Here is a 14319-nt window from a genome sequence, read left to right on the forward strand (position 1 = left end):
GGCTGAGTATTCCACAGACATGCTACCCCTTAATGCAGCTCTAAGGGATATTCAATGTGACACACTAAATGTGACAAGTACGGCCCATTGAACTACAGATGCAATTCATTTTTGCCAGCTGAGTGTACTGGAACAATGTGAAATAAAGGGCCTTAGTCATAAGGTCATGAGTTCAGTTCTTGGCGGCACATTGGCCAGGGACACAAAGTGCCACCAGGAATTGAACTCATGACCTTATGACCAACAGCTGAACAACCTAGCCACTAAGATATGCACCTTCACACTAAAGTACCAACAGAGTCAATTTTTTTATGCGCTTCCAATGGACTATTACATTTTTATTCAATGTAACATTAACCTTATGTATTTGTACATTACTCTGGTTAAAATGATATAAACAATATGTATTTTACACACACACACACATATATACATATAGATAGATAGATAGATAGATAGATAGATAGAGAGAGAGAGAGAGAGAGAGAGAGAGAACTTACTTATTTCTCTTGTTGGTATTGTTGATTCTGATGTCTCCAAGGGTGGACTTTCTCCTTCCTCATTGACAGCAATCACACGGAAGTAATATTCTGTACCCTCGACTAAACCTGTAACTCTGGCAACAGTAGATTTAGGATCAACCTCTTCTGCTTTGTTCCAAGACAAACGTGCAGCAGATCTTACTTCAACAATATATTTAGTGATTGGAGTGCCTCCATCACTGTCCGGAGCTCTCCATTCAAGATCAACATAGTCATAAGAGACTTTGGTAACTTCAAGAGGTCCTTTAGGACGAGATGGTACACCTAAAATGAAGAAATTTAAAGAATGGATGTTTTAAGATAATTCTCTATAATTAAACATGAAGATAAAAATGAATTTGAGTAATTTCTTTTTATTTACAAATCTATTTTCAGCAGTTTATAAAAGCATCAAGAAGTAAGTTAGAATTAACTCTATATAACTCATATATATTTTGTCCTTTTCATTACTGTTTATGATAACAAAAAGAAATATGCATGTGAAACACATATCGGGGTAAAAATATAACTTATGATCTTCTTACACCTAAATTTGTCCAAAATTTGTAGATAAATTTGAAAGCTTAATGTAAATAATTCTGAATACTCCACTCAAAGACTTAGATATCTTTAGAAATTCACTGTTCATTGGACACACATTCAACCATAAAAATTTATTTAAAAAAGTTTATGAACACAAAGTTTTATATAATCAAATTAATTATGCAAATTAAAAAATACAAAGGTATGCATGTGTTTTATGCATTTCAGGGTAATAAGTGAGTGAAACTCAACGTGTGCTGTGAAGTCAGATGACAAGTAGAGTTCCAAAGATATTTTTAATTTCATGAGGTTGTTAAAGTAAAATTATCTTAAGATATTTGTTCAAAAGTGCTATTCACACATTTATTTTTTGCAATAGATTAACTCAAAGATGTTATTTACATTCTTCAACATTCAAATGAATGTTTGAATTATTGGAAATAAAATGTAGTATTTTCAAATAAGGTGGCATGGAAACAAATACAATAGAAGATAATATAAAGAGTGGATACTTACTGAAAGAGCTCTTGGCCATTGTTGAAGCTTCAGTCTCTAATGCATCACTGTGACCAATTTTATTGATTGCAGTAACTCTGAAGTCATATTCACAGTTCTGTCTCAGATCCTCAACGCGGTAGTTGGTCACTGAGGGTGCTACCTTAGCCACATTGTTCCAGTATTGTCTATTAGCTTCTTTCTTCTCAATAATGTAACCAGTGAGAGGACTACCTCCATCATCTTCTGGAGCTTTCCAGGAAATGGAAATAGATGTTTTCTCAATATCATAGGTTTTCAGAGGACCAATTGGTTTCGATGGTTTTTCTAAAAATACAAAACAGTACACAATGATAGAATAATGTCTCTCAAGTTTTACTCACATCAAATACCAAGAAAGTTTAAGATCTATAGACAAAAATTACAGAGATATCAAATGTCTTACCAAGAGATCTCATTGGTGTAACTGCATACTCTGCATTACAGTAAGGACTTAGACCAGCTTTATTCTCAGCTTGAATACAGAAGTAGTAGGACAAATTCTGTTTCAAGTCTCTCAAATGACAACTATGTTCATAAGCTGAAATAGTTTTCACTTTAGTCTTCACATCAGATGATGTACCACCCATTTCAGATAAGATGTAATTGGTGATTTTAGAACCTCCATCTGAAAGTGGTTTCTTCCATTCCAAGACTGCAAAGTCAGGACCAACTTGTGTAGCTCTGAAGTAAATTGGTGGACTTGGTGGTTCTGAAAAACATTTTCAATGAAATATTTTTAATACACAAAATTCTCTGATAATCTTTAATATCATACTGAATGAAACATAAATACAAAGATTCTGAAAATCTGAACACAAAATTCTAATGAGAAATAGATTATTACACACCAATCTTTCTCATTGGTTTTGTGACATCAGTAGATTCAAGTGGTTTACTTTGTCCTTCAGCGTTAACAGCAAAGACACGGAAATGGTAACTTGTGTCTTCTGTAAGATTTGGTACTGTAAATGTGGTAGTTTTCTCATTAACAGTGCCTGCTTTAGTCCAGAAGGTTCTGGAATCTACTCTGTGTTCAATAATGTATCCAGTTATTGGTGTACCACCATCATTGGCAGATGGTTTCCAGCTCAAGTCAGCAGAATTATTGGTGACATTTGTGATCTCCAATGGACCAACTGGTGCAGATGGCACATCTAAGAAATAGAAAGGAAATATATGTAATATGACACTTACTATATTGCTGTTATTGATAAATATTACTGAAAATTCAGTTGGCTCATTTTACCTTTTCAATGAAAATACTTTTGTTATTTCAATTATTTTAACGTAACATTTTGTTTTACTATTAAAAGCAAATTTCAAAAAATACATTCAATATATAATGGCTAAACTTACCAAATGGACTTCTGGCCATTGTAGCATCCCTAGTTTCCAAAGGTTCACTCTCTCCAATTTTGTTTTCAGCAATCACTCTGAAGTGATACATGGTTCTTTCTTGGAGATCCCTAACACAATAATCTGTGATGTCAGCACGAACTTTCTCAACCTTTGACCAGTATCGAGCAGACTCGGGACGTTTTTCTATGATGTATCCAATAATAGGAGAACCGCCATCATCAGATGGTGCTTTCCATTTGATGCTGATAGATTTACGCTGGACATCGGTAACAGTAAGAGGACCAATTGGTTTGGATGGAATTACTGAAAGTAAATTTATAATTTATATAAACATCTTTCTTTAAACACTTCTGTCTACTTTTAACCAGATTATAATTTCAAATATACACGATATTCTAATTTCAAGTATAAATTTATTTTTCTGCAAATATTCAAGTGAAAATACTTACAAAGTCCCTTCTTTGTAGTGACAGGTTTCGATGTTTCAGTAGCTTCACCTTTTCCAAGTTTGTTTTCAGCACATACAGAGAAATAGTAGTCCATATCTTCTTCAAGTCTAGTAGCTTTACAGAATGTATCGTAAGCTCCAACAGTTGCCAGTTTAGTCCAGTTTCCTAATTTATGTGGAGATATTTCAACATGGTATTTAGTAATTGGTGTTCCTCCATCTGATTTTGGTTGATTCCACTCAAGTTCAACAAAGTCTTCACCAACTCTGCTAGCTCGGACATTGACAGGTGGTCCTGGTAGTGCTAGAAAAAATTTGAACATTGTATTATTTTAAACGTTTTAAGATTAGGATAATAGGAACGCTTTAAGATTAGGATACTAGTGTTTGACAAATATTGATAAGGTACGATGTGAAATACATTAAAAATGTGATTATGTATTTTCTGTCAATTAATGATTTTCAGCTTTCAAGTTATTAGTCATAGCTTTTCACTCTCAATGAATTGTCCTTTGGGTACAGTATTAATTCATTTCTTCAGAATTTAATTGGTATTAGAGTCTATTAAGGAAAGGGGAAAAGCTGTGTAGTAAGACCCAACTAACTGGTTATTGACATGTAGTGACAAGATTAAATCATTTTCAATGGTGACATTACATATATACACAGACTTTACATATGTATGTGTGAATGTATGTATGTATGTATGTATGTATGTATGTATGTATGTATGTATGTATGTATGCATGTATGTATGAATGAATGAATGCAAGCATGTGTCTATGTTTGTGTGTGTGTGTGTGTGTGTGTGTTCATACATGTATATATGCTGTTATAAATTGAACTCTCATCTTTCTTGATCTCATATATCTTTCCACCATTATAATAGTTTCCATGTGGCCTTTTAGCTATTGCATATAAAGTAAATTTATGTTTACATAATATTGTTTACAGTGGGTAGGATAAAGTAAATTTATTGAACTACCTGATCACATGGTTCATCAGCTCACTAGAGACACATTCTACACAATTTTGTTTAAATTTCGATATTATACTCAACATTAGTTAACTATAACTCACCAAGCTCCCTCATTGGTTTAACAGAATCTGATTCCAAAGGACGGCTGTGCCCTTCAGCATTGACAGCAATAACTCTGAAGAAATATTCTGTTCCTTCCATCAAATTGCTGCATGTATATGTTGTCTGTTTTGGATCCACTGTTGCTGCCTTTGACCATGTAGATCTAGTAGCAGTTCTGTATTCTATCAAATATCCTGTTATGGGTGTTCCACCATCTTTTTCAGATGGTTTCCATTCAAGATCAGCTGAATTGTAGGTGACATTTGACACAGCAAGTGGCCCAACAGGTGGAGATGGTACATCTGTAAATACAAAGTAGGATGATATTGTGCATCATGTTGGAATACAATGAGATGATAAGGATTTCATTTTATTATACAATGATAATTATTTGCTATTACAAATACATTTAATTGAATTTTTAATGTATTTTTTTCAGAAAAATTAAACATGTATTGCAATAAAATTATGAAATTTTTGGTAGACCTAAAAAGTGTTACTGATAGTGATATAATGTATAAAAATTAAAATACATGTTAAGGAAATATAATTCATGTTAAACAGTTGAACCAGAAGTAACAGAAGACGTCATACCATAAGGACTTCTTGTGAGTATAGTAGAATCAGACTCAAGTGGGACACTCTGACCAATTGCATTTATGGCCATGACTCTAAATAGGTACTCATTCTTTTCATATAGATTTCGGACACACATTTCAAATGTTGAGGTATCCACTTGATCAACTCTGCTCCATAACAGTGCTCTGGGATGTTTCTTTTCCACCTTATATCCAATAATTGGTGAACCACCATCGTCCTTTGATGCTTTCCATTTAATATTAATGCTGGAACGTTGAACATCAGTGATATCAAGAGGACCAGTTGGTATAGAAGGTACAGCTGAAAGATTTTCAAATGCAAGGAAAAAATCAAATATATTGTATAGCTTGAAATAGTACACTGTTTAAATACATATATGAGATCAATCGTAAATAAAGATGAACCAAATAGAGGATAAAATAAAATGTTTTACTTACTTGCTTCTCTAAGAGGGATGATAGCTTCAGAAATCTCTGCCATCTTGCCAAAACCAGCTTTGTTTTCAGCACAGACAGCAAAGTAATATTCAATGCCTTCTTTCAAATGTGTTGCTCTGAAACTTCGGCTGCTACCATCAATAGTCATCATAGTTTGCCATTCACTCTTTCTGTCTTTCCTTGATTTTATTGCATATTTTGTTATCTTAGAACCACCATCATCTTTAGGATGCTTCCATTCAAGATTCACAAAGTCTTTACCAATCTTTGTAGCCGTAAGATTAACAGGAGGTCCAGGTGGCACTAATAAAGTAAAATATGATAAGTAAAATATAGTTTCTTAGAAAAATGAAGCAATTACTCAGAAAATAAAATAACTATCTATTCTACAAATTCATCCAAACATAAAATCACACATAAATACATATACGAGTAACTTTTTGACTTACTTATTTCTCTTGTTGGTATTGTTGATTCTGATGTCTCCAAGGGTGGACTTTCTCCTTCCTCATTGACAGCAATCACACGGAAGTAATATTCTGTACCCTCGACTAAACCTGTAACTCTGGCAACAGTAGATTTGGCATCAACTTCTTCTGCTTTGTTCCAAGACATGCGTGCAGCAGATCTTACTTCAACAATATATTTAGTGATTGGAGTGCCTCCATCACTGTCAGGAGCTCTCCATTCAAGATCAACATAGTCATAAGAGATCTTGGTAACTTCAAGAGGTCCTTTAGGACGAGATGGTACACCTATAATAAGAAATACGGAGATTACCAAATTAATGAAAACAAGTTCATAAGTATTCAATAGAAGTATATCCCTAAAATATATTTAAATGTGGTACTCCCTAAAATATATTTAAATGTGGTACTCCCCTACAGGGAGCGACTGAAGGCACTAGGTCTCTACTCCCTGGAGCGCAGGCGGGAGAGATATGTAATAATATACATATGGAAAATACTGGAAGGACTGGTGCCAAACTTTGGTATCAAGTACTACAGGAATGCCCGCACGGGTCGCCACTGCATGGTGCCAAAGGTACCGTCCACTGCATCTCACATAAGAACGAGATACTGCAGCAGCCTCGGTTTCAGAGGACCTCAGCTCTTCAATGCCCTGCCAAAACATTTGAGAGACATGCAAGACATGGATGCGGAGGTTTTCAAGACAAAACTTGACGCTTTCCTCTCCACGATACCAGACGAACCAATGGCTCGTAATGAGACGCAGTTTAGGGCAGCTGTGTCAAATTCTCTTATACACCAGATGTGCCATCAAAACTCTTGATTGGACCATGTCAGGTGGGGGAGAAGAGCCATGCAAGGAACGTGAAAATCACGGTGGTGCACCAGCATGACCGCAGCCACTTGGCTGAAACACATAAATAAATAAATAAATAAATATATATATATATATATATATATATATATATATATATATATATATATATATATATATATATGTGGACAAAATCACATTCTTGCACTGCCCCCACCCCACAACTTTGTTTCTTCATAACTTTCTGAAAAATGCATCACTATTAATGAACTTTGTATTGGTATGTTCTTTATAACATAGATTAAGATTATACTGATGACATACAAAACAATTTTTGAGAAGTTTTGGATCAATCCACCCCCACCCCCATCTATTGACTTTGTTTCCTCATAACTCTTGAAGATTCACATTTTGAGACCAAAGTTTGCAGAAATATATTTTCATGAATGTAGATTATGTAATATAGGTGGCTTAAGTATATGTATTTGGGGAAACTGAGGAAGGAGAAAATTATTTAAATCTCTTCCATCAAAAAATCGCATCTATAAATTCTATCAACATAACAGTACTTCACATCTGAGAAAACATATCCCTTCAAAATTTCATTCACAAATATGCTTTTCTTCAAAAAGTCATGAGTAAGCATATTTGGAACAGCACTAAATTGCAGTTGCCTATGTGTGTGCACAAAAGAAAATCAAACAAACAAATAGAGGTGGAAATATGGCATAAAATATAAATCCAAATATATGACTTACTGAAAGAGCTCTTGGCCATTGTTGAAGCTTCAGTCTCTAATGGCTCACTGTGACCAATTTTATTGATTGCTGTAACTCTGAAGTCATATTCACAGTTCTGTCTCAGATCCTCAACGCGGTAGTTGGTCACTGAAGGTGCTACCTTAGCCACATTGTTCCAGTATTGTCTATTAGCTTCTTTCTTCTCAATAATGTAACCAGTGAGAGGACTACCTCCATCATCTTCTGGAGCTTTCCAGGAAATGGAAATAGATGTTTTCTCAATATCATAGGTTTTCAGAGGACCAATTGGTTTCGATGGTTTTTCTAAAAATACAAAACAGTACACAATGATAGAATAATGTCTCTCAAGTTTTACTCACATCAAATACCAAGAAAGTTTAAGATCTATAAACAAAAATTACATAGAGATATCAAATATCTTACCAAGAGATCTCATTGGTGTAACTGCATATTCTGCATTACAGTAAGGACTTAGACCAGCTTTATTCTCAGCTTGAATACAGAAGTAGTAGGACAAATTCTGTTTCAAGTCTCTCAAATGACAACTATGTTCATAAGCTGAAATAGTTTTCACTTTAGTCTTCACATCAGATGATGTACCACCCATTTCAGATAAGATGTAATTGGTGATTTTAGAACCTCCATCTGAAAGTGGTTTCTTCCATTCCAAGACTGCAAAGTCAGGACCAACTTGTGTAGCTCTGAAGTAAATTGGTGGACTTGGTGGTTCTGAAAAACATTTCCAATACAATATTTTTAATATACAAAATTCTCTGACAATCTTTAATATCCTACCAAATGAAAGATAAATACAAAGCTTCTGAAAATCTGAACACAAAATTCTAATGAGAAATAGATTATTACTCACCAATCTTTCTCATTGGTTTTGTGACATCAGTAGATTCAAGTGGTTTACTTTGTCCTTCAGCGTTAACAGCAAAGACACGGAAATGGTAGCTTGTGTCTTCTGTAAGATTTGGTACTGTAAATGTGGTAGTTTTCTCATTAACAGTGCCTGCTTTAGTCCAGAAGGTTCTGGAATCTACTCTGTGTTCAATAATGTATCCAGTTATTGGTGTACCACCATCATTGGCAGATGGTTTCCAGCTCAAGTCAGCAGAATTATTGGTGACATTTGTGATCTCCAACGGACCAACTGGTGCAGATGGCACATCTAAGAAATAGAAAGGAAATATGTAATAGATTGCGTATTTGTGTCATCATTTGTTAGTAATGGCAGCAACAACATCAACAACACCATCTTATCATCATTTTTACATCAACTTTCCATACTGAATTGGCTTATTTTTAATGAAAATTCATTAGTTCAATTCAATATTAAAGTTTATTTTCTAGCTTTGTGATGATACTATTTTTCCAAGTTTATTTTTGTTTCAATTATGTTAAGAGTTTACCAAATCAAGAAATACCTTTAAATAAAAATTGACTCAACTCACCATATGGACTTCTGGCCATTGTAGCATCCCTAGTTTCCAAAGGTTCACTCTCTCCAATTTTGTTTTCAGCAATCACTCTGAAGTGATACATGGTTCTTTCTTGGAGATCCCTAACACAACAATCTGTGGTGTCAGCACGAACTTTATCGACCTTTGACCAGTATCGAGCAGACTCGGGACGTTTTTCTATGATGTATCCAGTAATAGGAGAACCGCCATCATCAGATGGTGCTTTCCATTTGATGCTGATAGATTTACGCTGGACATCGGTAACAGTAAGAGGACCAATTGGTTTGGATGGAACCACTGAAAGTAAATTCGTAATTTATATAGACATCCTTCTTTTGATATTGGATATTTATTTTAAAACTTAATACACATTTAAGCATTACAATAATTAAATCAAAAATACATATTTCTTTTGTTTCTTTACATTTCAAAGGTATTAACTACATTTCAATTTACAATTTAATTAGTTACTTACACAGGCCTTTCTTAGTTGTAATTGCTTTTGGTGTTGTAGCTGGAGGACTGACACCAATATCATTCTCAGCTGTGACTCTAAAGAAATAATCCATGTTTTCATCAAGCTTCATTGCTTTACAATAAGTTTCAAGTGAAGAAACTTTGGTGAGTTTGACCCATTTGTCTGGTTCTCCTGAGGAAATTTCAACGTTATAAGTTCTGATTGGAGTACCTCCATTGTTAACTGGAGGATTCCATTCTAATTCTATGAAATTTTCGCCAATTCTTGCTGCTCGTAAGTTAACTGGAGCATCAGGAATAGCTACAAATAAATTTAGTAAATACAAATTATAAAATAAAACATGAATATAATGGATGAATATAAGACATCAATAGAAGGGATATTCAGTTAAATATTGAAATGCAAATAAAAAATTAGGTAAACTTTAAAAAAAAAGTAAACAATTTTAAGACATTATAATGCCTTAAAATGTTACAGTTGTAGAAACATTTCTAAACTTCATTGCATTAGTATAAACCCTATGTTTTACATTGATCCACTTCTTAAATTTTCTAAGTTTATGAGTACTGTATCATATACAAGATGTCAATATTATAATAATTCTTATTACTCAACTCAGACAACTGAGTAGCTTTACTAGAGGTACAATGTCCAGTCAGTAAAAATATTTGATTTAATGAACCTTCAGCTACTTATACAGGATAACTAGTTATACAAAGATACAGGAAAAAAGACAGAAAATCTAATACAGTTTCCTCTCATTTTTTAAGAAGCCATATATATCTGAAATATTGTAATTAAGTAACTTACTTAATTTCTTCATTGGTTTTATTAGTTCTTTCGATTCAAGAGGTCGACTGTTTCCTTCAGAGTTCACGGCTATTACACGGAAATAGTATTCTGTTCCTGGGATCAGGTCTTTAGCAGTAAATTTAGTTGTATGTGCATCAACTGTACCTGCTTTAGACCAGGTGCTTCGGGTTACTGATCTATATTCAATCAGATAACCTGTAATAGGAGAGCCACCATCTTTTTCGGAAGGTTTCCATTCAAGATCTGCTGTATGCTCTGTGACTCCATCAATTATTAATGGGCCAACAGGAGGAGATGGAACATCTGAAAAGTTGTATAGTTAAATAATTTTAATAGAAATAAAGTTCAATTTATCAAAAGGTATGTACACATTTATTTATTTCATATTATGTTTGTTATTTATACCATAACTGAACAATGAGTAAATATTTGAAAATTAAAAAATACTTGCTAGAAAATAGATTATAGAAGTAGAGGGAAAACTTAAAGAAGTATTTAACATGTTGTTGGGTTCTTCAGCATTGTAAAAGTTTAAGTAGAAAACAAAATAACAATACATAGAGACAAAAATGTAAATTTTGAATGCAGCATAGCTGTATAAACAACAGAAAGATTGGGTATTTTACCCTTATAAAATGGAAAAACTATTTTTGTCTTATAAAGGTAAAAGTACCCAATATCTTTCTGCTGTTTTCACAGCTCTACTGCATTTGAAATTTACTTTCTTGTCTGTAAAATACCAAACACATTCGATGCTTCCAAAGTTTGTTTATAAAATGTTGTTGCAATATAGAATTAAATAACAATAGTTTGCAAATCAATCTGCTGGTTTCTTATTTTGTGAAACATATTGTGAACAAAAGGGAACAGTGTCTATACATCACACTGTTGTAATATTCAGGTAGATGGTAATTTACTGACTGATGTATGCAAAAAAACCTCTTAATGAATCGAAATTGGCATCTAAACTGGAGAAAGTAAACAAAAACCTAACAGTAATTCTTAAGTAACTTCCAAAGGCAAGGGAAAATAATTTCAGGAAATTGCAAATTGTTTCCTGGAAAATTGAATCTACTTGATTAAGAGGCAAGTTGTTAGTTCCCTTCCTTTTCCAGCTTTAATCCTTTAGAATTTAGATCAGCCATATCTAGTCCAAAATATTTTACCCATATTTATGTCAAAACTGGCCAGATTTGGCTTCTTCACAATGTCATTGTAATGTAAACAATCACATCATCAAAAATCCCCAAGTTATAAGCTAAACGTTGTGGAATGAACTGTGTTAAAAATGAAAGACATTAATGTTTTATGCAAATTCTTAGTTTCACACAAACTTCTTATTTTAATTTGTACATATATCAACTTTTTAATTTCCAAAGAAAATTTATTTTTAAATTGAATATTAATTACCACGAGGACTTCGTGCTAATGTTGCTCCCTCATCTTCCAGAGGAACACTCTCTCCAACATTGTTTACAGCAATAACTCGGAACAAATATTCAGTTTTCTCAAACAGCTTTTCACAGCAATACTGCAAGGTATTTGCTGTAACTTGTTCCATTCTATTCCAAAGGAATGATGATGGATGCTTTTTCTCTACTATGTAACCAACAATTGGTGTGCCACCATCATTCTTAGGTGACTTCCATTTGATTGTGATGGAAGTTCGTTGTACATCAATGATATCAAGAGGTCCAGTTGGTGCAGAAGGAACACCTAAAATAGAAAAGAACATGATTCAACTTCTTAGCTCTTGTCCCAATCAAGGAGGAACATAAATTCTAGCCATAACCTATACCTTTATGAAGGTATATAATTTGCTATAAAGGTAACTTAATGACAAATTAATTCTATTTTAATTAGAATATAGATCTTGATTTTTAATTTTAAATATTCACAATTTAAAATATACTAATTAAACTTAATTAATTTGTAGATGAGATTTTATTTCTTGGTCTTTAACTCTTTTAAAGGAACATATCTTGGCTAAATGTAAACTACTGGTGATGTAAGTCTTTCAAGTTAACAATTCAAATTTAATTAATAAATTTCAAGTAATATGTAGGTTTACGATGACTTTAGTAAAACAAAATATATTTAAAATAAAATCATTTTTTTGTTTTATTTTGCCTAATCTTGTATTTTGGAAATTTGTACCATATTCCTATGCAGAGAATTAACTCAGATGGAAAAAAAATGACTTCTGTAGCTGATTACTCTAAAATTAAACTGCTCAGCATAGGTAACACCACATCATCAGTATTGATGACATGATAAATAAATATAGTGCTTACTGTTATATTTTAATGAGTCTTCAAGTTTAACACCACCTTTTGTCCGTGGGCTGCCTGTAGCAGAATTTACTTTACTGCTTGTGAAACAATGGGTTCTGGTTAACAAAAATTCCACCTGTGCCTTCCTCCAGATAGTTTTGTAGATAATTAAAATGTGCAAACAGAAATGGTTTTCCAGAGGAGGCCTACTATTGAACAGAGTATCACTCCAAAGGGCAATCCTTCAATTTTTATTATTTAAAATTTAAAAGGTGATAGATTGCTATTAGTTTATGTCTAAGGCTAGAGATGTTAAAATATTTTTGGAATTGTGTTACTTACTCATTTCCCGGGTTGGCACAATAGCATCTGTAGTTTCACAGAGTTTTCCAGGTCCAGCTTTATTTTCAGCAAAAACACTGAAGTAGTAAGGAGTGCCTTCTTTCAAACTGGTAACGAGATTAGATGTGTCCACACCATCCACTGATGTAACACGAGTCCAGTCATCAGTGCGATTTTTCTTCTGTTGTACAATATATCTTGTAATCTTGCTGCCACCATCATCTCTTGGTGGTCGCCATTCAAGTTGCACAAAGTCACAGCCAATCTTAGTAGCATGTAAGTTGATAGGAGGTCCTGGAGGAACTGCACAAATAAAAATAACAAAATAGTGGTCAACATCAAATTTTTAAAAAAAACATTAACTTCTATGAAAAAATAATTTACATAAAAAACAGATCCATAACAGATTATTTAAATAGTGATTATAAAATCACAATACACAGATTATTTTCAAATTAGTCAAAGTTGAAGTTAGAAAAAATTTTCTTTTTAATTTTAAGATGCAAATGAAGACATGATTTTAAAAAGGTTACAAATAAAATGGAAGTTAAATTGCAAATATTTTCTCAAAGGAAATAATTATAAGAAAAAATTGTAATTCTAACAAAAATATTAATTGTTAATTTTGGCCACAAATCTAGCAAAGACCAAAATTATTTTTTTGTACAAGTACATTTAAAATTTTAAGTTATGTATTGCACTTTAAATTTGTTTTGATATAACAATATCGATAGGAAAATATTCTAATTCAAAATGCAAATTGAAAATATTTACCTATTTCCCTAGTTGGTTTTGTTGTCTCAGTTGTTTCTAAGGGTGGACTTTCTCCTTCTGCATTAACAGCAATCACACGGAAGTAGTACTCAGTTCCTTCACTTAAGCCTTGAACTCTGGCTACAGTAATGTGTGGTTCAACTTCTGAAGATTTATGCCATGTTAAGCGTGAGGCATTTCTGACTTCAATTATATACTTCGTAATAGGACTACCACCATCGCTGTCAGGATTTCTCCATTCAAGATCCACGTAATCATAGGAAACTTTAATGACTTCCAATGGACCTTTAGGACGTCCTGGTACATCTAGAAATAAAAAAGAAAATTTTATATGTTGTAAATGAAATAAATAGAAACTGAATTTGTAAGCACGAATTAAATTTTGGATGAATAATTATTTAAAAAATTGTAATTAACCCTTATAAAACAAGTCATTTTTGTTTTCATGAGAATATTTCACATGAAGGTGCAGGCATGGCTGTGTGGTCAAGCATTTCATTTTTCAACTCAGTTTTGAGTTTGATCTATGTGATTACTTGAGCAAGTATCTTCTACAACCATGGGTCAGCTAATATTTGTGAATGACATTTGTGAATGACATT

The 14319-nt window shown here is 33.0% G+C and overlaps 1 protein-coding gene across 1 annotated transcript in view; it reads right to left on the bottom strand.

The window, feature by feature from the left end:
- The window catches only part of LOC106877301 (uncharacterized), a 449889-nt gene that overhangs the window by 77121 nt on the left and 358449 nt on the right, over window positions 1-14319 (bottom strand). The window contains exons 195-213 of the mRNA XM_089338059.1: window positions 13718-14023; window positions 12944-13246; window positions 11739-12044; window positions 10326-10631; window positions 9513-9815; window positions 9029-9334; window positions 8440-8745; window positions 7995-8300; window positions 7569-7874; window positions 5976-6281; window positions 5527-5829; window positions 5084-5389; window positions 4489-4791; window positions 3410-3712; window positions 2958-3263; window positions 2450-2755; window positions 2005-2310; window positions 1581-1886; window positions 501-806 (exon numbers count right to left, since the gene is read on the bottom strand). Coding sequence (XP_089194185.1) covers window positions 501-806; window positions 1581-1886; window positions 2005-2310; window positions 2450-2755; window positions 2958-3263; window positions 3410-3712; window positions 4489-4791; window positions 5084-5389; window positions 5527-5829; window positions 5976-6281; window positions 7569-7874; window positions 7995-8300; window positions 8440-8745; window positions 9029-9334; window positions 9513-9815; window positions 10326-10631; window positions 11739-12044; window positions 12944-13246; window positions 13718-14023 — 5799 coding nt within the window. The remainder of the gene's footprint in view (window positions 1-500; window positions 807-1580; window positions 1887-2004; window positions 2311-2449; window positions 2756-2957; window positions 3264-3409; window positions 3713-4488; window positions 4792-5083; window positions 5390-5526; window positions 5830-5975; window positions 6282-7568; window positions 7875-7994; window positions 8301-8439; window positions 8746-9028; window positions 9335-9512; window positions 9816-10325; window positions 10632-11738; window positions 12045-12943; window positions 13247-13717; window positions 14024-14319) is intronic.

The sequence above is a fragment of the Octopus bimaculoides genome, chromosome 2, assembly GCF_046866305.1.
Source record: "Octopus bimaculoides isolate indiv1 chromosome 2, ASM4686630v1, whole genome shotgun sequence".
NCBI classification, from domain to species: Eukaryota; Metazoa; Mollusca; class Cephalopoda; order Octopoda; family Octopodidae; genus Octopus; species Octopus bimaculoides.